At 33.7% G+C, this 26,252-nt stretch overlaps 2 protein-coding genes across 2 annotated transcripts; one reads left to right on the top strand and one right to left on the bottom strand.

The window, feature by feature from the left end:
• Nucleotides 1–2,840: 2,840 nt before the first annotated feature.
• On the bottom strand, nt 2,841–22,642 carry LOC133192701 (phosphatidylglycerophosphatase and protein-tyrosine phosphatase 1-like). The gene is made up of 4 exons (XM_061328695.1): nt 22,462–22,642; nt 21,351–21,431; nt 20,634–20,825; nt 2,841–3,376 (listed from the first exon to the last, which is right to left on the bottom strand). Exons 1-4 carry the CDS (start codon nt 22,603–22,605, stop codon nt 3,239–3,241), a joined length of 555 nt encoding a protein of 184 aa, XP_061184679.1. The 5' UTR covers nt 22,606–22,642; the 3' UTR covers nt 2,841–3,238.
• Nucleotides 22,643–22,849: 207 nt separating this feature from the next.
• LOC133192702 (electron transfer flavoprotein subunit beta-like) lies at nt 22,850–26,187 on the top strand. The gene is made up of 7 exons (XM_061328696.1): nt 22,850–22,986; nt 23,110–23,268; nt 23,562–23,720; nt 23,836–23,898; nt 24,260–24,418; nt 25,379–25,584; nt 25,953–26,187. The coding sequence occupies exons 1-6, from the start codon at nt 22,930–22,932 to the stop codon at nt 25,547–25,549; spliced, it is 768 nt and encodes a 255-aa protein (XP_061184680.1). The 5' UTR covers nt 22,850–22,929; the 3' UTR covers nt 25,550–25,584; nt 25,953–26,187.
• Nucleotides 26,188–26,252: the final 65 nt, after the last annotated feature.

Raw genomic sequence — 26,252 nt, forward strand, 5'->3', positions numbered from 1 at the left:
GTTATTGAAAATATTGCAATATATATCGCAATACAGATAAAAAATATAGCAATACATTGCAATACGAAATTTCCAGCCGATACCCAGTCCTGCTGTTTGCATGATTTAAATAAGTACAGAATCGCGTTTACTAAAATTGTAAAATTCATGCTCCTTGTGCACACGCTCTAGACTTTATGGTAAGCTTAGTTGGTCATATCTTGATAGTACATAACATATTTGAAAATCATCTCTTTTCACGGGCATCTACCAAAATTGTGAAATTCATGGCCCCTGGAAATAAGCTACATGCCCCAAGTCTTCACTAAGTTGATCATACATTAAAAATGCATTTTAATATCTTTGTTTCTTTTTTCATGATGGACATCTAGCTGGTAAGCTAATTGAAGAATTACAATGAGTACTTAACTGCTTTTTAAAAAAAAATTGCAAATATCAAGGCTGTAAAGAACTAGCAGATCATTATAATCATGCAAACATACAAACCTGCTACAGGTATATATCTATGAGTAAATGAAGAGGGTTTTCAAAGATGTAACGTAAATTCAATATATGATCATTATAGCCCCAACCTGGTCATTAACCACAACCAAGGTATAATGTATTTCAAATGTACGACCAACCTTACCCCTCTTAGAGCCTGAACATTGACCCTGAGGCATAAATTTCTCAGTTTTGATAGAGAGCTACGGGATAATTATAAATATGGAAGTATTTTGCCTGCTAAATGTTCATAAAAAGAGAGGATTTTGAATCAGTAATGTTTCTTTAATACATGACCACATACGCCCCATCCTGGGATCTGAACTATGGACCAAGGGCCTCGAATTTCACGATTACGAAGGCTGAGTAGTCATTACAATCATGCTAACTAGATTTCACCAGAAAAGGTGATTATGAATTCTTAATGTATATGATCAATTTTCTCCAAGCTGGAGCTTGAATGCTGAACCTTAGAGTCATGAATTTTACAATGTTTAGTAAAGGCTTACGTATTTATTATAACCATGCCATCAGTTTTCATACTAGATGTCCGTAAAAGAAATAAGACGATTTTCAAAGGTTTAATGTAATATATGAGCAACAAAGCCCCACCCTCAAGCCTGAACTTTGGTCAAATAGGAGACCAAAATTTAAGATAAAAACAAAAGCACAGAAAACAATCTGACAGGGTCATTTGTACATTTATAATGAGATTAAAAAAACCATTAACTGATTTATTTTGAATTCTTATGTCCCTATGGTCTCTATGTTTACATAATATACTATGAAATCACTTATTTTCATGAGGATTTAATTTTCGTTGTTTTCGAGGTATGGCGAGATCCAGGAATTCATGTCATCCACGAAATATATAATTTCAAATACATGTATATAACAACTAAGCAATCCCTTGACCACGAAATCAAATTCCTACGAACCATTTTTTTTGTCTTCAAACCACGAAAATTTGATCCCACGAAAATATATTATTTCACAGTATATGGAACCTGATTTGAAAAGAATATAAGCAATTAACATGTAGGCCGATAGTGTTGTCCAAGAATTTCCCCTTCAAAGAGTATCTCTACTTATTTCGATATATACTTACTGCAGACCTTGTCGTTTTCCCTCTAGGGGTCCAGCGGCAAAAATTTAACAAACTTGTTTTCCCCCTGCATAATAATGCAAATAAAAGAAATGTTTAAATGACTAGTTTAATTTTTTTTTCATCTTGTCATGTATAAACAAACCCTTTTTATAGAATTTTTAATCCTCTTTAACCACGGATGTTTTTAGCTGATTAAGATTGTTTTATGGCCCGGTGGTTACTGAGAAAAGGTCAACCATGTAAACTCATATTATGTCCCAAAAAGCCCATTTGCAGCCATGGGTCAGATGAACTGTTGTAATTGGTCTTAAATGCCCATTTTTTCATTAATGAGACAGAGGGTATCCTTGAACTCTATTTACCTGTTTTCTTTTGCACATTAACAGTCAGACGCCTAGTGGATCATCATCGTTTAGCTATAAGGGGAAGTAAGGTAGTGGATACAAAGAAACAATGATGTCGTTGTAATTGCTCGTGATATTATGCTTAATACTTAAACAAAACAAACGAAAGGCCCATGAGTTTTGTTAGTCACCTGAGTATCATAAGTTTCTCTTGATATACCCAACCTAAGCTCCACTTGGAACTATGAATTCATGCAATTTATCAAAAGGCAAATAGCTTACTGTAATAAAGATTACTCGCTTCAATGATATTTTCGAAGTTACAATGTATATTTTCAATATTTGACCAACCTCCTCCATCCCATGGGACTGACTCCTAGGGTAATGAATTTCACAGCTTCCGTAGAAATGCTATTGCTTATTATACATGTAATCAGTTTGACTAATTGCTTACAGGAGTAAAGAAGGTCGCATTCATTTTGATTTTTCGAGACATCCCTCATTCCTCAAGGAGACAGAGACCAAGAAATTTTTTTTAAAAAATGGTTGAAATTCGTTCGGCCAATCCGGGGAAACTGAAAAGTTTACAACTTTTACGGAAATACGAATCGAGTAATCTTAAAAATTAAAAAAAAAAAAAAGAAGAAGTATGCTGAAACTGACGGATAAAATCAAATGAGAAGATGTGTGGAAAAGGGGTTAAAATTAAAAGATATGAAAGCTTTTTCATACACTTTAATAGACGGTAGATTTTTAATTTTTGACATCAGTAAATTTATGGGGAAAATGCATACATTATTGCAAACATATGGCCTCAAATAACATTAATTAAATACAATACATTTACCATAATTTCGTTAACAAAGCAAACTTTAAATTTTTTCTTCTTTTTTTTTTTTAAAAAAAAAGACTTCTTGTTTGAGTTCTGAAAATATCATCGTGTTTCCTACAGATTGCTGAAGCTTCAACACAGAGAAATTCATGGTATCTTCACTCGCATTACGTAAATTTTGAAGAAGAAAAAACGACTCTAAATGTTTAAAGAAATAGACAAAGATACTCAAACTGAAGTTCATAAAATGCATCAAATCCATTTTTATCATCACTTAAGCTTATTTTCACGAACAAAGTAGCGTCACACTTTGGGTGGGTATTACCGGATGTCGTCTGTAACGCCAACACATGCAATAAAACATGCAAATCTGGCGGGAAAAAAATCACTCTTTTTGTCCATCTTAGCAAAATCCTGGCAGTTGAATACAAAGAATGATGAATAATAATCTTATGTGGGCATGAAAATTGGTTATGCTCCGGAAATTCTGCTATTTTTTAGGTTGTCATAGTAAATGTTAATAGAGTCCATCTGTGTTTCTCGAAGCCAGATGTGGGGCCTTTTGGACTGTATAAACTCCACTGCTTCTTGAGGCTTCCACTTATTCACCTACAAAAAAATAATTTGAAAGTATAAAATCAAAGAGTGAACATTTACAAGTTTTGTGTCCAAGTGTGAATATAAATGCAATAAGGCATAATTTTTTTAAATGGTCAATGTGTGTTGTAATCTGATTTTTAAGTGGATGTAAATAAAATTTAGGACATATTTTAATTTACATACCGGTATGTACATCTACTCAGTAATTAAATTAAAAAAAAAATTGAAATAGTAACTTACAAATATAAACACGAAAGTGCTTCAATCAAATATCAGGTCCTTCGAGAGAAGAAAATATGTTTTTGTTTTACCTTGTTTTTAACGTGTCAAAAACATGTAGGGTAAAGAAAGCTAGTATATGTACCTGTGTTTTACCCGGAGATTGCAGAGACAAACTGTCTTCATGCCAAGCTGTCAGAACCTTAGTAGTTTTCTTAACGTTAGATGTTAAAAACACATGGTCAACGACACTTGACACTTAGAAACTGTGTTACACTTGTCAAACAACCATTTTACAACATGACATGTGTCTTTTTCCTGACCTCAGATTAATCCAGGGTAAAATAATTGAAGTGCAGTCTCTCCGACTCCAGTATTAAGTAAGAAAATTGTTAAAATACCTTCAAGAATAGTTTTCTTGCAAATTTCAATCAATAGTATGGGCGGCTGAGAGAGAGGGTGGAGGAGGAGGGTGGGGATGGGGGCCACCCAGTTGGGTCATACTTTTTGGTTCACAAGCACCCACAAATTCTCTGCATACACGTACATGTATTTTGTTATTAAATACGAAAAAAAAAACGATGAACCCCTACTGGCACAAGGCCCTACATACTTTTTATTCCTTTACATTTTTTTTTAAATTACTTGAAGAAAAGTACATTACTGCTGTAAAAAGAATTGAGAGGTCTTGAAATCTATTCGTACTTAAAAAAAAATTAATAAAAAGATATTCAAATGACAGATGGTTGATATTGTTAATTTTGCATTGTATGACTGTTTATTCCTCTGTTACTTTTAATGTTAATTCATGTTATGATATCTCTCTCTCTATATATATATTATTTATTGTTAAATTTTTGCATTCATTTCATCTTTATTTTTTCCGTTATTGTTCCTATTTTACCTGTCATTCAACAAGGGCAAATGTTCTTTTTTATAGTTGAAAATGAATTTAAGGAAACGGATTAATATAAGTTGTAACAACTTGTTTCCGAATCCTGTGTGTATTATTTATTGTGTACATATGACGTATAATTGAAATGAAATAAAGTTTAAACTAAATGACAGATTACTAGTTTCAACTTTAATACATACATTGTACCAATCCAAATTGGGGGTGGGAAGAAAAGACAAGTGATACTAAACAAAGTCTACACTTTTTTGCAGTGACCTTGTACCTCTCTTAAGGACCTAGGGTCAAGGTCAAGAAACTTCTCAGATCATAAGCAATTTATCAAGTAATGACTTCCAGATTTTCTACATTACAAAGTTATGGCTAATTGGTAATTGCTCAAACGGACAAAATTATTCATGTGTAGATCCATCCATCCTTAACTGTTTGTGGAGATTACTAAACTTAGTTTCATAAAAATTAGCAAATATCGATATCTGGAAAAGCAGTGGTTCAAACTCCCTTAAAACTCTGTTTTAGTTTACATAGCAAAAAATTACTTATGTGTAAATATAGCCATGGGTATTACTCTGTGTGCAAAACTTAAAAAGATGGACGAACAAGGCGTGCAGAATGTCTATCACTTCAGATATTTAAAAATAAATTCAATTTGTGAATTTCATATTTAGAGTAAAGTTCTTATTATTGAAATTTATGAAACCATAACATACAAAACTTTTCTTCGGAAATTCTTCTCGGCAAAAATTATTCTATTATTATAAAATAAAGTGGTATTCTAGAGGTTCGAACCCTGGCAGTAAAAATCCTAAAAATCATGGGGTTTTTTTCTTTGAGACTAACACGCTAACCACTACGATACACAGCTCATGACAATTAGCGGCATCTAAATCATGTTTGTGATAGGACCCTTGTTGGATTTCAAGTATTTCTCGGAAAAATACGAATGCTATGTCATAAAAGTGTCTTTTTAAGGCAAAGAGGATCTTTGCTCCATGTTTTTGTTAACCAAAAAATGCATACTTTGAGCATAAACTTTCAACAAAAAAATGCAGCGAAGACCCATTCATATGGAAAAATTGTGTTATAATATGAGAAAATGATCCTTTTGCCCTCTTTAGTGTGTGTATGCTATTTCATAGACAAATAATTTTAATCTTTGTGAGAATTTTGCAAATTGTGGAGATTTTATATAAAGTATACTTTAATGTTAGATGAAATATCAAAGAATTTTTTGTTATAATTGAGATTTAATTTTTCACCATTATATTTCATATAAATGTTATCAAATTTCAGAGATTTTAAGTTTCGAAATCTCAAAAAAAAAGTTCTAGAGCAAAGTTTCATAGTAAATCAAAGTATCAAAGTATGTACTTTAGTTAACTATCGTAAACTATAGTCAAGTATAATTTAGTATAGTAAATTGTTGTTGTTTTGAGGAGAACTACACACAAGAACAAAATATGTGAGTAAAGAGATATGCATCTATCTTTAACAAAGTGCACAATTACTTTATCTCTATTTATCCATACGAGCTAAAACCATATGCAAATCTATTGCACATTTGTAAATATACTCACATACGAAACTCTCATCATAAACACGAATTTGCTTATATGCAAAATTTACTCATGATCAAATAAGTTAATTTACAGTTGATCTTTCGTTTCTACTAACATTTCGTTCATTGGACCACCTTACTGTTTACCCAAAAGTCAAAACACACGAAGGCATTCTCTTTCTCCGAGAGGAAACATACGTTATTGAAAGGAGAGTTGTAACATTTTTATAATATACTCAAAGTGCATAATATCCCAAGTGAACACATAGCAAACTTACTTAGGCACACAGGATCGAATTTGCTCATTAGTAAATATACATATGAGTTATTTAAGACATGAGTATAATTTTTGAGAATTCATGAGGACATGAACTACGAAACTTCACGCCTGCATATTTCATGAAGCGCTTTAGCGCTTCATGATAAATATGCAGGCGTGAAGCGTTGTAGTTCATGTACCTAATGAATTCTCAAAAATTAAATTCATATCTTATATTTACATTATTTTTCTGATGACTTGCAATATATTTTTGTCATTCAACGATCGTTTTTGAAAGAAAAGGTTTGCACTATTTTTTTTACTTCAATCACATCTCAAAGGAAATATTCTTACTCATCCCACGGTAGTTCATGAGAACATGAACTTTTTCTTATTTGCAAAGAATCTTAAGGAAAAATATTTGGAAATGTAAATTATTGCCTATAAACAAGCTCTATGAGCATAAAATTTATATTATAAACAAATGCATCATATACCGATATTTCCTTATGTGAGTATATTTTTATAGTTGCAATCAATTCGCATATGTATATATTTCGACGTATAAACAGATCTTAAATTAGCTAGTTCCATGTCAGAATTTTCACTATTTCCAATCTTGTTTTACAAATTTTGTGATTTGAAATTCAGGCGATCGTTCAGGAGAAAATACAGATACGTTAAATGATAACAATACTGACCGACGGGGCCAGCTCAGCTGCAAATATTATTCAGTAGACACAAAACTATGTGTGCAGAGTACTACAGACCAAGATTAAAATTATGAAAAGGACATTTTTTGACAAATAAGTTCTGTAATGTAGTCACATAAGTAAATCTCGGCATATAAACGTGTTTGCTCATACACAAAATTTGCTCATATAGGTAAATTTGCACCTAGTTTAGGATAGGTGCAAATCTTTTACTCAAATACGAAAAAAGCAATTTTTTGTCATATGAACGCATAATAAAGTTTGCCTTACACAAGTTCTATTTTCTGCAAAAGATGAGAGCCAGTAAATTGTAATAGTGTAACTGTATTTAAGTTTGTGATGGATGACAATTGCTCACGGTGCCGCTCACATTAACATCGGACAGCCTTTTTGTGGAATGTGAATTTTTCTACCGAAATATGAAGATAACGAACAGTAATCAAGCTCGAAAGTCCATTTGAATAATACAAATTGGGAGCAGAGCAAATAAGGACCTCTAAACACATCAGGGGAGGGATCGGGTGCCATGGAGGAGTAAGCATCCCCTGTCGACCGGTCACACCGTCCGTGTGCTCCTTGTCATGATCGGGCAAAACGGAAAAATCCATAGACAATTCAGGGTGAAAATAAAGGCCTAACAATCTGTACGAGTTAGTCAACATTCGACTTACAGTAACGATAGATGTAATTACTAACATTGTATCGACCATAGAATTTACAAAATGATGACTTTTGATTAGACGAGACTATTGATATCCTTGCATCATCATCTTATTTGTCAATAGCTTGCCTCGTTTTATTTATTTATTTTTTGTTGTATGTTGTTTAACGTCCCTCTCGAGAATTTGGAGTCATATGGAGACGCCAACACTTGCCGGTGGAGAGCTGCAAATTTTGTCCTATACTCGGCACTTACGGCCATTGAGCAGTGAGGGAACTTTATCGTGCCAGCACCTACTGCGACCCGGGACCTCGGTTTATACGGTCTCATCCGAAGGACCGGTCTCCACGTCCCACAGTGGGATTCGAACCCGCGACGTAAGGATCAACTCCTTACTTCGCGACTATAGAGCAGACGCTCTAACCACTGCGCCACGCGGGCGATGCTTGCATCGTTTTAGAAATTGTTCGTACGTATGTAGAAAATGTTCTTGCGTATCAGATCAACTGGAAGACATAACTCCATATGCAAGTAATAATGGTATGTTGCTATATAAATCAGGGAAGCTGACAATAGAAAAGTTGAAGTCATCGAGTTTACAAAGTTTTGTTGTTAGTTTGCCATTAATGCCTTTCTCTTATAAAATATCCAGATATGAAACAAATGATTCAGACTCGGTGATGTCTCTTATTTCGATTTAAAGGGATACATCGAATCAACATAGGTATTTTTAGTTACATAGTTTTTTCGCCTCGCCAGGTATGAAATTTACTTACCAGGTATCATCCCGTACCCTGTCACTAAAAAACTATGTAACGAATTTACCCCACCGAAAAAATATTTATGCATTGTCTGTGGTTTGTAAAATTGTTTTTCTCACTATATATATATATATGTTTCATCACTCATACAATGCCTATTATGACGTCACGTTGTGTGACGTAATGTTGTTTTGCGAGTGTTTCGTGCTGTAATAACGTACTGACAGTTTTGAAGACTTTCAGTAAAGGGAGAAAAAGGTTCCATCTTCGTTACTTACATTAGTTAACTGTAACATTGTCAACAGACACTCGGCAAATCGCGTGAACTCGAGTTGTTCGAACGTTACAAAAGAACGATAACTCCGTATCTACCATGTATTGATTTTCAAGCGACTAGGTATAAGTAATATACCCCCTTCACATGACAGACTTCAACCAATCGTAAGCCAGGATTTCATCGAAAAATCAACAGAGGTGGGGTAAGAAAATGAATACTTTTAATTGATAAAACGTCGTCGATATATCTAATGTCAAAATGAAGGCCACGGCAAGAGACTTTTTCTTTTCATACCATGCATTGTTCACTTGTTAAATTCTGTGAGACATCTTTTAAAATCTATCAGGTGATCTTTGGTTTTATCCCGATATTTGGTTCACAGAAGCACCCAACTGTTATCCCAATAGATAAAACATACCAAAGTATTCTATTTCTCCGTAGGGAAACAAACCTCACTGAAGCCCTTTTACAAATGAAAAACATTTGAAACATGATCCCATATGATGTACTCACAGTGCATTATAACCCGACTAAACGCATATCAAATTTACTTTTGCACACAGGAGCAAATTATAGACATGAAAAAATTCTCGCCGTACATCTTTTTGGTATTTAGAATTTTAAATTATCCTTAATTCAGTTGTTAAAAGCTATTTTTACGTAAAATCAAGGAAGAAAACATTGAAACCCCTTCTGCAATTAAGGTTATAATCTTCACTTTTCTAATACATGCACAATGTACATCAACGCTTTAAGCCTGCCAGATAGTGCAATTGGACATGACAAAGAACATCCTCACAACGTCATGGGTCCTGAGTCGGCCACAAGTGGACTCAGGATCCCTGACGTTATGATGATGGACAAGGAATATAAAATTCTGCAACTTTGTGACTTACATATATTATGTTAAAAAATGATATAATTATATATGAGCAAACGACCAATCAACCAAAGTTCGATAATTTTCTTTTATCAAGGGAAATAGGAGCATGGTCGGTTGTAGAAGTAATAGAAAATGAGTGGTTTTCTTTCAATCACTATTTAGTAGACTGTCCAGTTTATTTACTACACGTATATCATAAAATTATTGATGTTGACGACATTTAAGTTTACCGATTTATAGGATCATGATGACCCAGTTTGGGACGAATAGGTTACTGTGATAACAGTTATTTTTACCTGAAACCTCCGAGGTATCATAAAATGTTTTACATTACACTATCCTTGAACTCAACTTGTTTTCATGATTTAAAAAGGAACGTCTTTAAATAAACAGCGGTAAATTAAAGTATTTTGCCTGTTTAATTATGCCTGAAAATATCTCTCGAGACGTAAATAGACCCCGAGACATTACTAATTTTATTGTACCCTCAAATAAGATGTCAGAAGAAGTCGTCGTAATATAGAGATACTTTTTTGGACAAAACTCCTACTTAATATATGTAAAATTTAATATGATCATGAAAATTTGAGTTGACAAGTAAAAGTGCTGTGTGTCAGTTCTGTGTTGGGATTGCTTTCCCATATGTCAATATGCGATATTTTGAGGCTTCATTTGGGATGATAGAATGGAAATCGTTGATTATATGGATGAATTTACAAGAAACTAATCGCAAAGAAATCATTTTACATACATCTACATTACATAATACATATACATGCATACATCTATTTTATATCATGTAAAACAAACAGTAGCGGATAACGGATTTGTTGGAAGGGGGCGATAGGCCAGGAGTCTAGTGGCCGTCTTAAGGTCCCCCATAGGTCCAGGGCAAAGACCTGGTGGGCGCTCAAGGGGGCTCAAGACCCCGGCAACTCCCAGGTTTTCTATAGGTCCTTATTAGATCAGTCTTGTGTGTTATTTAGGTTTACTTTAAGTATGATAAAAGCAATATCTGACTACAAAAATATGCTTTATTCACCTTTACTTAATTTGGGGTCACCAAAGGGGGAGGGATCCCCCCCCCCGCGAGGAAGAACACTTAGTGGAGTGCATCGAATACTATCAATTATTCTTGAAGGCCTATCGTTAATCTGGAAACAGACCAACCGCCACCCCATCTCCTCATAAATGATAACGCACTTTAGTCAAAACAAACCACTTTTGGTGTCCTTGTGCCTCCGAACCATGAAGAAAAAAAAAACAAGAGGCCCATGGGCCTTGAATCGCTCTTCTGATAAACTGTACAACCTATCACTTCTATTTGAAGCTTTGAAGTATCCTGTATATTTACATAAACCCTTGAAATTCCAATTCACACTCTGAGAACCCAAGATGATTCTATGCCAATTAGTACCTGAGAGTTGGTCATGGTGACCTACTTATCACTTGTCATTCTCTGAGGACCCATCAACTAAGTTTGATGATTCTAAGCCAATCAATACCTAAAATGTTTTTTAAAATTATAATCATAAAATTTTATAAGTAGGTCAAAGTGACCTACTTTTCAATTGTTTTACTCCAAGGACCCAAGATGCATCAACTGACAAAGTTTGATGATTCTAAGCCAATTAGTACCTGTAATATTTAATTAAAGCTATAAATTTTCAAAAGTAGGTCACCGTGACCTACTTTTCAGTCAACCTACTCCGAGGACCAAAGATGCATCAACTGACAAATTTTGACGATTCTAAGCCAAATAATTCCTGAAAATATTAAATACAGCCATAAAATTTCAAAAGTAGGTCACCGTGACCTACTTTTCAGTTGTTGTACTCCGAGGACCCAAGACGCATCAACTGACAAAGTTTAATGATTCTAAGCCATTTAGTACCCGAAATATTTGATTAAAGCCATAAATTTTCAAAAGTAGGCCACCGTGACCTACTTTTCAGTTGTTGTACTCCGAGGACCCATGACGCATAAACTGACAAAGTTTTATGATTCTAAGCCAATTAGTACCCGAAATATTTTATTAAAGCCATAAATCTTCCGAAAGTAGGTCACGGTGACCTACTTTTTTAGTCGACCTACTCCGAAGACCCATGACGCATCAACTGACAAAGTTTGATGATTCTAGCCAATAAGTACCCAAAATATTTAATTACAGCCATAAATTTTCAAAAGTAGGTCACCGTGACCTACTTTTCAGTCAACCTACTCCGAGGACCAAAGATGCATCAACTGACAAATTTTGACGATTCTAAGCAATAATTCCTGAAAATATTAAATACAGCCATAAAATTTCAAAAGTAGGTCACCGTGACCTACTTTTCAGTTGTTGTACTCCGAGGACCCAAGACGCATCAACTGACAAAGTTTAATGATTCTAAGCCAATTATTACCCTAAATATTTGATTAAAGCCATAAATTTTCAAAAGTAGGTCACTGTGACCTACTTTTCAGTTGTTGTACTCCGAGGACCCATGACGCATAAACTGACAAAGTTTTATTATTCTAAGCCAATTAGTACCTGAAATATTTTATTAAAGCCATAAATTTTCCGAAAGTAGGTCACGGTGACCTACTTTTTAGTCGACCTACTCTGAAGACCCATGAAGCATCAACTGACAAAGTTTGATGATTCTAAGCCAATTAGTATCCAAAATATTTAATTAAAGCCATAAATTTTCAAAAGTAGGTCACGGTGACCTACTTTTTAGTCGACCTACTCCGAAGACCCAAGACGCATCAACTGACAAAGTTTGATGATTCTAAGCCAATTAGTACCTGAAATATTTAATTATAGTCATATAAATTGAAAAGTAGGTCACGGTGACCTACTTTTCAGTTGACCTTTTTTGAGGACCCAAGATGCATCAACTTACAAAGTTTTATGATCATTGGCCTTAAAATGTCAAAATTATGCCTCTAAAACACTTTGAAATTGAATGCCTGCAAAGTTCAAAAAGTAGGTCACTGTGACCTACTTTTTAATAAATATGTTTTATGGCCCCAAGATGCATCATCTTACAAGATTTAATGATTCTAAGCCTCCCCGTATTCGAATTAATAACCTTAATTGTTTTTTAAAAGATTAGCCATAAAATTCAAAAAGTAGGTCAAGGTGACCTACTTTTTAGTTGACGTACTTTGAGGACCCAAGATGCATCAACTGACAAAGTTTGATGATCATAGGCCTTAAATTGTTCAAAATATGCCTCTAAATCATTTTGAAAAAGAATGGCCGCAAAATTTAAAAAGTAGGTCAAGGTGACCTACTTTTGAGTCAACATGATATGAGGTCCTTAGATGCACCAACTGACAAAATTTGATGATCCTAGTCCTTATAGTAATCAAAATATCAACATTTTAATAAAATGTAATTTTTGGTCAACTTTGAAGTGACCTTGAGACCACGCCCTTTGCCCCAGGGTAAATCCTCGTGCAAATTTTAATCTACAACATATCCTCATCCTTTTGTGTAAGTTTGGTGATAATCTGCCCAGTGGTTCTTGAGAAGAAGATTTTTTAGCAACCAGTACTTTTTTTTCTATTTTCCTAATTATCTCCCCTTGTTAAAGGGTCACAACCCCAGTTTTAGTATAAAAGGGAGCCCTTGGGCCAAGGATACCCTGTGACAAATTTGACAATAATTGGCCAAGGGGTTCTTGAGTTATGGCCCATATTCTAAAAAGTTTACGCACACCGCACACCGCACAAATGGCCATAGCATTAGCTCTTTGAGCCTTTGGCTCAGAAGAGCTAACTAGATAAATAATCCAATATACATGTATTTTTTTCACAAAGTTTTCCTTGCTTCAAATTTATTCGCCATTTGGGAACTCCATCTACTGTTTATAGTATTTGTATAAATTGAAGTTGTCTGTCCCTTGTTATACGTTACATTAAAAAAAAGGTGGGGGGGGGTGAATTCTATCGTTTACCCGGGTCCGTAAGAGATTATCATTTTAATGATAGTCCATTATATATAATCCCAACCAATAGGACGGACTGATTTAGGTTTCCACATCATTTTATGTACAGTCTTTCAATTGGATTTTCCATTTTCCATTTTCTGAATCTAACTTTTAAATATTCAGAAATCAATTGGAGAAATCTCTCTCTCTCTCTCTCTCTCTCTCTCTCTCTCAGAAGTTTAAACTTTTATTACAGTCTAATTACTTGAAACTTTAAAGAATTACAAGATTTATCTTCATTAAGGACATGTGCAACGTCCCTTACCTACTGATAATTTTTCAAGATATTCTTTTAAAATTTTTAATTTAAGATTATAGTGCCATCAGATGTTCGTAGACAAAAAATCAGCAAGCATTACCAGGGGTTTTGAAAAGATATCAGTTGATGAAATTTCTTGCATAATTCAAAGAAAAATATATAAAAATTACTAAACATATATTCTAGATGTTTTGTTTATCCAAACTTGTTTTAGAAGAAGTGTACCACAGCATATATAGACATTAAAATGTAGCACACAGTTCCTTTAAGTATTGGAACTCTTCAACTCCAGAGAGAAAGACAATGAAGTTCAAACTACATTGCGTATGTCCTTAAATAACCCTATAGAGGTAGACCATGTACAAGTACAAATGACTTTATAACGACCCAATATAATTTATCATACTCAGGCTTATTGTTTAAAATGAAATCACACTTCAAAAAAAAAAAAAATACAACAAACGAAATAAATCAGTGGCATATTTAAAATTTGACAATCCAAATTGTACGAATTGCATAACTTCGACTTGCTAAGTAGCTGCATATAAACATGAATTAATTTTGCATTATGAAGGAAGTTGCTGATATAATTGTAGTGGTCAAAGTTGACATTCAATGTGGTTCAGAAATTCAGGTTTCCCCCGTCAATACCTGTTTTGTATGTATTTATCGTCTATTAAAGATGCGCAAGAAATAATTTATGTAGACCTAGCTGCTTTGTTTCAACGTACCTATCGTTCATGAAAAAATTACTTTTAGATTTCCGCAATCTTAGACATCTGATCGTATAAAAAAAATGCAAATTCTATATAAACATATAGATATCCTACATCGCCTGTTTTTGATCCATTGCTACTCTGTCATTTTTTCTGTACTTGATTCAATTTTGAGAACGAAAATAAAATATTCTTGATACAAAAAAAATATATATTTTCTAAAGTAACTTTCCAGAAAGATATTCATCATGTCGAAATGTTGATTTTATGGTAAAGTAGAAAGTTTCTGACGAGTGTGTATCTCTACTGATATCGACTTAAATTTTTTTGTGAATGTATAATTACAACATTTACATTTCAAATAGATACTTTAGTTAGTAGTTGTTCTGTAGTCATGCATGGCAACACCTTTCCATAATAAAAGTGATATAAAAGAATTGTTATCTTGATGCTGTCAAAATTTAATATGGGCCATGTTTTATTGAATTCAGACAAAAATGCACGGTAGAGACTGCAGCATTTTGAAATAATTCATTTTTCTATATATGTTTAGTAATCATGACAACATCTTTCATCAAAATGAAAATCGATATAAAGAATGCTGTATAAATTTAAGTAGACGTTTCAATGCAAACAAATACAACTGCTTTTGAAAATTATTTTGATACATTAATCATTAAATCTATTTTCAGTGACTAGGGGCACCTTCCTTGAACATTAAACATGAAGAAGAGATCTCAATGCGGTTCACAATTGTACCAAATTTTATTCAATTCAGACAAAACTTGGAGGATGAGTATCTAAAAAAATATTTACAGACAAAATGAATAACAGACAGACAGCTGGGCAGATACTTTGCTATAGAGAGAGAGAGAGAGAGAACATTTCCAAAAATGACTACTATCACTATCAATACTTTTCTCCTATCAAAACTTTCTGTCCAAATATGTATTTTTGAAACTTGATAGGGTATGTATTAAAATAAAATTTACAATTCAGAAAATTTAAAACTAACGATAAAAATCTTAGATTGTTATAATTAGTTTTAACTTCTCTGAATTGTATTTAACGTTACCTAGATTGTTATGGTTAATTTTTAATTCTCTGTATTGTAAAAGCGTCACTGTAGCATATGTGTATGCTTCACTCAATAACACGAAGAACAATGTAGAATAAAAACTTGCTAGCTTATATTCAAGAACACAAATTACAACTTTAGAAATATAAATGTTCAGATATACCTGTATGCTTTTACTATTCACATGTTTTATGGTTTACACTAGTCGTAGTCAATTATGTATAATATTTTTCTTGGTTCTGGATATATAATGTGCTGACTAAAAACTAAGACAGTGCTTTCCCCTCTTGTCGAGAAGGAAATGTTTGTGTTCAATGGGGGGGGGGGGGGGAATAAATTCTTGTTGCCGTTTTGTGGAGGGCGGTATATGAAAGTAAAGTATCAAAAACACCCGAATTTGAAGAATGGTTTTGAACAATATTTTGATGTGATTTTTAACTACTATGGTCTGTATTGAACACCGATATCGCCGATAGCTATCATCAAAAGACTTAGAATATCACATGTGACACCAAACAACAAATACATGAAAATTGCTGAAAGACCATTCTTTTGAAATCCTGTTCATATATTAGAATTTACTTTTCTGCTCAAGATCGTCACAAGGAAGGTGCGTTGGGTGCATTCGCACCCCTTTTAAAAAAATCTCGACAATATTATTTTGAATCATGTAAATACGTTATTCATCTGTTTAAAATAATACTGCTATATTTTGTTTACTTGATTTCGATTTCCGAAATAAAGGGACTTCCATAATATATCAGAACCCACCAAAATGGTACCCAATCATAAAAATGTTCTGAAAAGTGAGTACGGAGTATCCCTCCCAGATCCCCCCCCCCATCTTCCTTTCCAGGGCCCCGTTTTAAACAAGAGGCCCAGGGGCCACATCGCTCACCTGAGCACTGTGGCTAGGAAAAAAGGAAAAATCAGTTTAGTATTGTAAAGCTTAAATGCATAAGTGGTCCCAACCTAACCCTAGAAGGGAGTGGGGGGGGGGGGGGTATTATTGGAACAAAATTAAATCTACACTAACTAAGGATGCCTACGTAATTTTTTGACTTAATGTGACTTTTTTCTCTACAAGTTTGAACTTTCATTGTGGCCCCACCCTACCCCCGGGGGTCATGATTTGAACAAAATTGAATCTACACCACCTGAGGATGCTTCCATATAAATATGACCAATCATTGCTTTGCTGTTCTTGAGAAGATTTTTCCTATATACTCTATGAAAACTTTGATCGTTTATTGTGCCCCCCCCTACCCCCGGGGGTCATGATTTGAACAAATTTGAATCTACACCACCTGCAGATGCTTCCATATAAATTTGACCAATCATGGCTTTGCTGATCATGAGACGAAGATTTTTGAAGATTTTTCCTATATACTCCTACGTTAAACTTTAATCGTCCATTGTGGCGCCACCCTACTTCCGGGGGTCATAATTTGAACAAACTTGAACTCACACCACCTGAGGATGCTTCCAAATAAATATTACCAATCATTGCTTTGCTGTTTTTGAGAAGAAGATTTTTAAAGGTTTTTGCTATATATTCCTATGTAAAACTTTGATCGTCCATTGTGGCCCCACCCTACCCCCGGGGGTCATGATTTGAACAAAATTGAATCTACACCACCTGAGGATGCATCCAAATAAATATGACCAATCATAGCTTTGCTGTTCTTGAGAAGATTTTTGAAGATTTTTCCTATATACTCTATGAAAACTTTGTTTATTGTGGCCCCATCCTACCTCCGGGGGTCATGATTTGAACAAATTTGAATCTACACCACCTGCAGATGCTTCCATATAAATTTGACCAATCATGGCTTTGCTGATCATGAGACGAAGATTTTTGAAGATTTTTCCTATATACTCCTACGTTAAACTTTAATCGTCCATTGTGGCCCCACCCTACCCCCGGGGGTCATAATTTGAACAAACTTGAACTCACACCACCTGAGGATGCTTCCAAATAAATATTACCAATCATTGCTTTCCTGTTTTTGAGAAGAAGATTTTTCCTATATATTCCTATGTAAAACTTTGACCGTCCATTGTGGCCCCACCCTACCCTCGGGGGTCATGATTTGAACAAATTTGAATCTACACTACCTGACAATAATTCCACATGAGTTTCATCTTTCCTGGCCCATTGGTTCTTGAGAAGAAGATTTTTCAATAATGCAATTAATTTTTTGCTATTTCGTAATTATCTCCCCTTGGAGGAGGGCGTGGCCCTTCATTTGAACAAACTTGAATCCCCTTCACCCAAGGATACTTTGTGCCAAGTTTGATTGAAATTGGCCCAGTAGTACTGGAGAAGAAGATGAAAATGTGAAAAGTTTACGACAACAACGATGACGACGACGACGACAGATAACGGACAACTTTTGATCAGAAAAGCTCACTTGAGCCTTCGGCTCAGGTGAGCTAAAAAGGAACTTCCGACTAAAACCAAAACGTAATTTTGGGAATAACTTTTTTTACATTAATTAGAAAATGGTTTTAATCTTTGTAACAAAAATTTAGAAAAATATATCAATGCATGCAATTTTTTAAACAGAATCATTTATTTAGCAAGATTTTACAATCAACTAAAGTTTTGGTCTAGGCCCCAGAAAGCTGGTGACGGCCTCTGCTCATTGCTTTGATCTCAATATGGCTATTGTTGACGATGTCGCCAGATTGCATTTTATATTAAGTTATTGCATTTTTTTGTGTTCCAAATATTTTTTTCTCTATTGAAATAAACTCAGAGTTACAGACCCCGTCTAAATAACTAAATTTTTTTTTAGTTTCGTGGATATTTTTTTTACCTAGTCAGTGCATTAGAATCGATGATTAATTATGATCCATCTTTCAAGGTCACCTTCAGCAAACCGTGCCCAGACAAGGTGGTAGACGTTCTAAATCTAATTGCGTTCTTTTGAACTCACTAATGTGTATAGACTACATGTACATCAGCAATTTTGCATCCATGGTTACTTCTAAAAATATCTTACCGTTCACATCGTCCTATATTTTTCGTTCTTGTTTCCAGTGAAACAAGAGGGCCACGGTTCATAATGCCTACCCTTACCGAAGTCACCTAAGTATATTTAGTGTTCAGGCATACTATAAAACCTGGCCCCTTTGCCTCTATTTTGGCCTCTAATTTGGCTCCAAACCAATTTTTGGCCTGGCCTCAAAAGTTGGCCTGGCCTCAAATTTGGTCAGGAGCTAAGAAGGCCTAATATGCATGTAATTCCCGTGCGGCTGTCTTTGTGTCTGACGCTAAGGAGGCCTAATATGCATGTAATTCTCGTACGGCTGCCTTTGTGTTTGACGTCAGTGGGCGGGGACTATTGAAATTGGCATGTGAGGCCTCGTGTAATTTAAATCTTTAAAATCTAAATTTACAATTTTATTTCACAATGAAATGGAAATATAAGGAATCATTGTCTAGTTAGTAGAGTATGCCAGGGACATCAACGATAGTTGGAAACGTGGGATAATTTATGCATAACGGGCTTCGCCCGTTATGCAAATTATCCCACGTTTCCAATTATCGTTGATGCCCTGGCACACTCTACTAACTAGACGGTCCTAACTAGACAGTGAAAGCTTAAATAAACGCTCTATTCCGTTCCCTATTCACTGGTATACAGTGGAAAATGAGAAAGCAATTAACGGATGAAGACAGATACCCAAACAAACTTTGACTGAGATGAAAAATTTCATCTTTGGTGAGCAAAAGAACAGTTTACTCTTACAAGATATGGTCAGTCAGTTTAGTATTGAAGATATCAACCTTTCCAGGGTCAAGATAATTTCCTCTGTCATTAGTATTATACAAACAGCAAACAACGTTAATATCTATATACCTCTCGGGTGTTTACCTAGCAATATTTTGTGTCTAATTCTTCCTAATTAAAAAACGCCATTTTTTGTGATGTGTAATGTTGTATTTTTTTTTTTAATTTACAAATTGGCAGTAAATTCTAAATTTTAAATTTACAACATGACAATTAGATGATTAAAACTTGTAACCTATTGTTGAATACCACTCTCTTATAAGTCTACATCTAAGAAATCAGATAAGATTTGACATGCAGAAATTAATTTATTAAGTAATAGTATTGAATATATTTAATAACCACGTCAAAAAAAAAAAAAAAAAAAAAAAAAAAAAAAAAAAAAACGGTATTTGTCAAAATTTCATTTTTACATTGGTTATCAAACTATTCAAGTTTAACATCAAAGTAAATAAATTCTATATTTAAATATTTTTTCCTACAAGTACTGTAGGCAATGATTGGAATTGGTGCAAAAAATTAGTAATTTAATCTAAAATATAAAATAAATCAATAAAGAGATAAATCAAGATATAAAAAATTAACAGTTCTGCCAACTGATTCCAAGTTCCATAATCTGAATGTAGTTATCATGCAAAGATCATTTCATTTGACAATTTTAGAAATGGAAACTGATATGGTGTGTGACCTACAGATTTAAACTTACATTAACATATAATGCCTTCTCTTTGAATCATTTGCATGAGAAATGAAATTGGATTATGTACGTTATGCAAAAGAAAAAAAAAATGTTTTCAGGCATGAGTGGGTTTTTTTTTATATGATTATGACAATCACTTTTTTCTTTTCTTTTCTTTTCTTTTCTTTTTTTCCTTTCTTTTTGATTAATACTTTAAACCCCTTACATAGGATTTCAGGTGGTGTAATTGATTCAGTGTCACATGTTATAAAAACAGATTACAATAAAGTTCGGATACGTAAGTACTTTAAGCATAACAGTTTCATAACATTTTACACTTTAAAAATATGTTAATGGATAATAATAAGAACTGAATGAGAGTCTCCATAAGAGAAAAATATGTGGGTTTTTATAGAAGAAGTCACGATACATGTATAGGTTAATAAAATTTCAAGGTAGGTCCAAGACCAAACACTGCGAAAAAGTTGAAAATTTGAACCCTGAACTTACCTTCATAAGGTAACAAGCCACGATTGTTGTGCTTCGGGTTCTTCCTGCTTTGCAATGAACGTATACACTATTTCGTTTTTGTCTGTGCTTCAGAATAAATGAAACTCCCTTGTTTATGTATTCCTGTGACGGCGAGGCCACAAAATCTGGCGTAGGCAGTTTAAGTACTTCAACTCCCATAGCTTTCCACTCCTAGAATAAATAAATATCAATTATGAGGTGCATTAAGAGGTGGGGAGTCTTGGTCCCAAAGACACCCCCTCCCACCTGATGGAAAACTTTTAAAATTCCCCTTTATAGCTGATGCAAAGTCCAATAACTCTTATTACAGGCACGGAGCATCGGGGGGGGGGGGGGGGGGGGGGGGGAGGGGGGGGCTTGTCCCTCACTTTTTTCCAAACATAAGTTTTTACTATTGAAAATGTTCATTGAAAGGTCGCCCCACCCCCCCCTTTTTGTTGGATTATAGTCAAGTTAGGGTAATGTATGTACTACATATGGTTTGGTACTGAAAAAAGTTGGAACGTGCCACCCCAAGAAATAGGTCAAGTTTTTTCAGGTAAGTTGAATTTTTTTTTCTCTGGCTGCTCCCCCCCCCCCTTACTTTCAAAAACGATGCTACCTCCCTGTATTAGAATGCTGTCATACCCATTACAATTGATGCACAAAGTCCAGTAACTCTTATTAGAATGCTGTCATACAGAGTGACAGACTTACCTCAACTGAATTTGTGAGTCCCTCTGTTTCAATGTCTTCTGTGAGGGAGACAATAGCACGAACTTTTTCTTCTTCTACCAACTAAAACATGGCATGGTAAAAAAAGTAAGATACTGGTAATACTGTCATTAAATTTGGAATATAATTGAATATACATGTAGCTCGGCTAAATTTATCATTTACTTACTAATTAATTTTGTCTCCAAAAAAAAAAAATTGGTAAAGACGAACTTGTCCATTCGGAAGTAAGTGTTGACTAATTAACAATCGTGATTGTTTTATTTATTTTAGAAAGCATGATTCTTTGAGAAATTTAGAAAACATATCGCACGGAAATGTATGCCGACTGTATGGGTCGTGGATCTCGGGCAAAATTTTACAATAAAGTAGTTTGTAATTAATGGCATGAAACATATTACATGTTCAAGCAAAAACATTTTTTTTATAACTACTTGATAAATATGATTTTTCCAAAATAAATAAAACATTGGCTGCTGATATATCTACTTGTCATAATAGGTTTTCAATTCAGTGTTTGTAGCAGAGTAAAACTGTCCTGACTTTAAGTAGGGAGACAGAAGATGTTGAAACATTACAAGTCCTCAAACTACAATTTGCAGCTATATGGAATTTTAATATAAAAATAAAATTCCAGTTTCTAAAATTGAATCTCTTACGATGAATAAAAAACATTTCAAAGAAAAAAATCAACTATACTGAACATGTACATGTATCGTTATAGAAATAATTTGACAACCAAAAATATAACCAAATAATATACCTGTTCCATAGACCCTCTCTATCTTAGTTGGCAAAAATATATATAGTTTACTTTACCAGAGACATAAATAACAAAAGTCTCTGGCTTTATACATTTTATTTATTAGTTAAGATGGGGTGTGCCTATGAAATCTACATGTGGAGTCACATAAAGAGGCCTATCCACATACACTCCCTCCATAATTGGCAATCTAGCATAATGTTCTCCCCAAACCCAGTTACAATAACCTAAATTGGTACATGTATGTTACGGTTCTCGACAAACTGATGAGAAAGTCCATAATCATTTGATACCATTACATCCGTGATTACCATGTTTATCTGAACTTACGATCTTGTTCCAACTTTTAAGTGGAAGTGCACCAAGAATGACTGTTTCATCGATTCGATCAAACCATCTTCTGCTTGAGATGTAAGTCATTAATATATTATAGCCAAGTGTAGGGTAAAATAAAACTTTGGTAAGCAGTGACATTGTCGCAAAGTAAAATGAAAGCCCGTGAGGTTTACACGAAATTGAAAGTAGATCTTTTATGTGTGGAGATAGAAAGAATACAAGGGAGCGTCTATTAAATTATGCAATTGCAATATTTCTGTTATGAAATGACAAAATAATTGATTATGCAGTTAGACTTATTTAGTTAAATTAAAAAAGTGTTGTTTTTGTATGAGTAACAAATACCTTCATTCAAGCAGATAATAAAAAAATCATTGCGGAATCTGAAATATCGCCTCCATTTATTCTCCCTTCGGTCCAAAGGTGAACAACCGCGGTGTGCATCAAAACAACGACCGCGAAATGTCAGGGTTTAGAATTTTAGTTGGCTGCAAACGTGTAATTGATTATGCTGTAAAAGTAAGTATCTACAAAGCAGTAATCAGATCGTATGCTCCTCACATTTTCTTCTCATTATTTGTAGAACCTCTAGATGTCTCATGCCGAATTTCCTCAACCAGTTTATGTATTACAATGTTACAGGTTCGAGTGAAGCCAGATAAAACTGGCGTGGTTACCGAAGGGGTTAAACATAGCATGAATCCTTTTGATGAAATTGCTGTTGAAGAAGCAGTCAGAATGAAGGAGAAAAAATTGGCATCAGAGATTGTTGCAGTGTCTTGTGGTCCCCAACAGTGCCAAGTAAATAAATCATGATCGTCTATTGTAATTTAATTCTTACTTTCTAAATTTTAAGTTCTATTGAAATTTTTTAAATGTTTTATAGTAAGGGAGATCATTTTCAGTCTCAGAACTTCAGTCAATGTCATTTAGTATTAATATATGATTTCAATGCTCTACAAACTAAACAAAGGGTCATTATTGATTATATGTAATATGGCAAGGTAAAGGATTATCAAAATCAGTATATTTTGATTTTGGAATGATTGAAGATTTGTATTTGGTGATAGGTAGTTTTATTATGTATTTAATAGGAAACTCTAAGAACAGCACTTGCTATGGGTGTAGACAGAGCTATTCATGTCTTAACTGAGCCAAAAGAATATGAATCACTGCAACCACTTCATGTCTCAAAAATTTTGTCAAAGATTGCAACAGAAGAAAAAGTAGATGTTGTGATACTGGGTAAACAGGTATGTCAAAATTGATATATCTAAAAACTTTTAATATCCATTCTTACAGTAATGTAATGAGTGAAACATGTGGTGGACATGTCTTTAAATACCTGTATACCCTTCATTTTTTTAGGCTATTGATGATGATTGTAATCAGACGGGTCAAATGACAGCAGCCTTATTAGATTGGCCACAGGTACATAACTATATGCACTGGTAATACTTTTACACTAAACAATATAGTGGGAATAAAATTACTGTATACTGTATGTCAATTCATGAGTGAAAAAGAGCAGAAAAAAACTTGCTTTGGGGAATGGGGGGATAATATGAGGGTTATCTGTTGTTTACTTTATGATTCAAAAAACATGAATCAGAAAACTTTCTTTGAAATCTAATTTCATGATCATGAGATTTTGAGAACTGTTTAGTTTGAATATTTATTGAATTTGTCAATTTACCAGTATTCATGCATTCATCCCTTTTCAACAGTACTTGTATATAGGAATATCCTGAAGCTGATTTCCAGTATTTTATTAACCTGATCAATTTTACAGGCTGCCTTTGCATCTAAAGTAGAGAAGTCAAATGGTGATTTAACAGTGACAAGAGAAATTGATGGTGGCCTCGAAACTATTAAAGTGAAAGTACCAGCCGTGCTAACAGCTGATTTAAGATTAAATGAACCTAGATATGCCACACTTCCCAATATTATGGTATGTAAAATGAAAAAAAATCTAAAATGAAAGTAAAATTCAAAATTCATGGTCTGTATTTTTTGTGCTTTAAATTGATGTGGAGATTTGACCTTAAGGACTTGACATTTACTATCAGATATACTAAATTCCCTGCGTTTTTGCACTATAAAGATAGTATTAAGTAATTTGTAATTGGAGACTAGGAGTGTTTCAATCTTACATTATTATAAGAAAATATGTTGTAGTCTTACTTATATGTATCCTTCTCCTTATACATTATTATATTCTGGACAAAATATTTGCCAAGAATCTTTGGTACAATTATAATGTCAGAACTTTTTTTATGTGTGTAAAAATAAAAATGAAATTCTGTCATTATGGTTATACCAAAGATTGTTGGCAAATATTTTGGTAGGACTAGGTACACTTAAGAGGCAAAGTTATTTTTCGTTGTTGTCTTATTATATTATTCTGATATAGTCAAGATTCTTTACATACCTGAAAGAGGTATGGTTGTAGTAAATTTTCCTGTAACTACTGGTTATTAGTTGGATATATGTCTAAATATATCCTTTGCTACAAAAACTAACAAAGTTAAATCCTTTTTCCAGTGGGTTTTTTTTCCAACTCTTATTTTTAAATGAATCAACTTTATAATTTGTAATCAAAATTGACAGACTCACTGTGCTTGGAGCTGGTGTATTAAAATGCTTTGGGAAAAAAATTGCAATGTTGGTCTGATAGATCCATGTTAAATACTTGTATAAAATAAATGAAAGAGTTGTCAGAAAAGTTAAGGAAAAAACAGGACAGACAGAATAGCTTTGTTACAGCTATGTTAGTTGTTCCGAGTTCAATTTTGTAATGCAAAGTGAAAATGACTTTATTTCTTACTACATGTATACTTGTATATTTTATAAACTACTGAATACTTCAAAGCTGTAACAACTGAGATTCTGAGGTCTGATGATTTTTCAGAAAGCAAAGAAAAAGCCTTTAGTCACAAAGAAACCATCAGACTATGGTGTGGACACATCCCCTAGACAGGAAGTTCTTAGTGTTGAGGATCCACCAGTCAGACAAGCTGGACAGAAGGTGGAATCTGTAGAGGAACTAATGGGAAAACTGAAAGATGCGGGGCTAGTGTGATATCAGAATACAAGATTGGGGGATGTGTGAAAGAGGTAAACATGTTAGATTTGTTGCAACTGAGTCAATATGAAGTAGTTAAAAATTGATATCAAAGTGTACAATTTCAATATTCTTTCATTAAAAAGTATTAATTATTCATATATTATTTTATTGTTTTAATACTGGACTAAGAATTTCACACTAGAAACATGTAAATACATATGATTAAAATCATTTGAACTAATTCAATTTCCATCAATGGCTAATTTTTTGCTTCTGAAATATACTTAGTTTGAAAAATAATGTTTAGTGTAGTTGATGTTTCTGATATCTTGGAATTATCAGTACAAAACTGGCATTAAATTATTCATAAATAGCTTACTACAACATTGTAAATGTCTTAATTTTCCCTCTTTTTCAGAAAAAATACTACATAGTATGTGTGATAATCAACTTAAGGACCAAGGACAAAAATAATATATTGATTGGTGAAATTACTATAATTTATTTCTGAATGATAACATCAGACCACAGAGGATGCATAATATCTGAACAATCTGAAGCTTTGCATGAGGGTAATGAAATAGTATAAATGTTGAAGGGCATATCAAAATGTTATAGTTTGTAATAAAATGAATAAAACTGTTAAATTTAAATTTTGAATTTGATGCCTGTATACGTAGTTATTCAAGAGAACTTTATTACCCCAAGGATTTAAAAT

Source organism: Saccostrea echinata, unplaced genomic scaffold (assembly GCF_033153115.1).
Source record: "Saccostrea echinata isolate AGI-Se365-2 ecotype Australia unplaced genomic scaffold, CSIRO_AGI_Sech_v1 ptg000025l, whole genome shotgun sequence".
Lineage (NCBI taxonomy): Eukaryota > Metazoa > Mollusca > Bivalvia > Ostreida > Ostreidae > Saccostrea > Saccostrea echinata.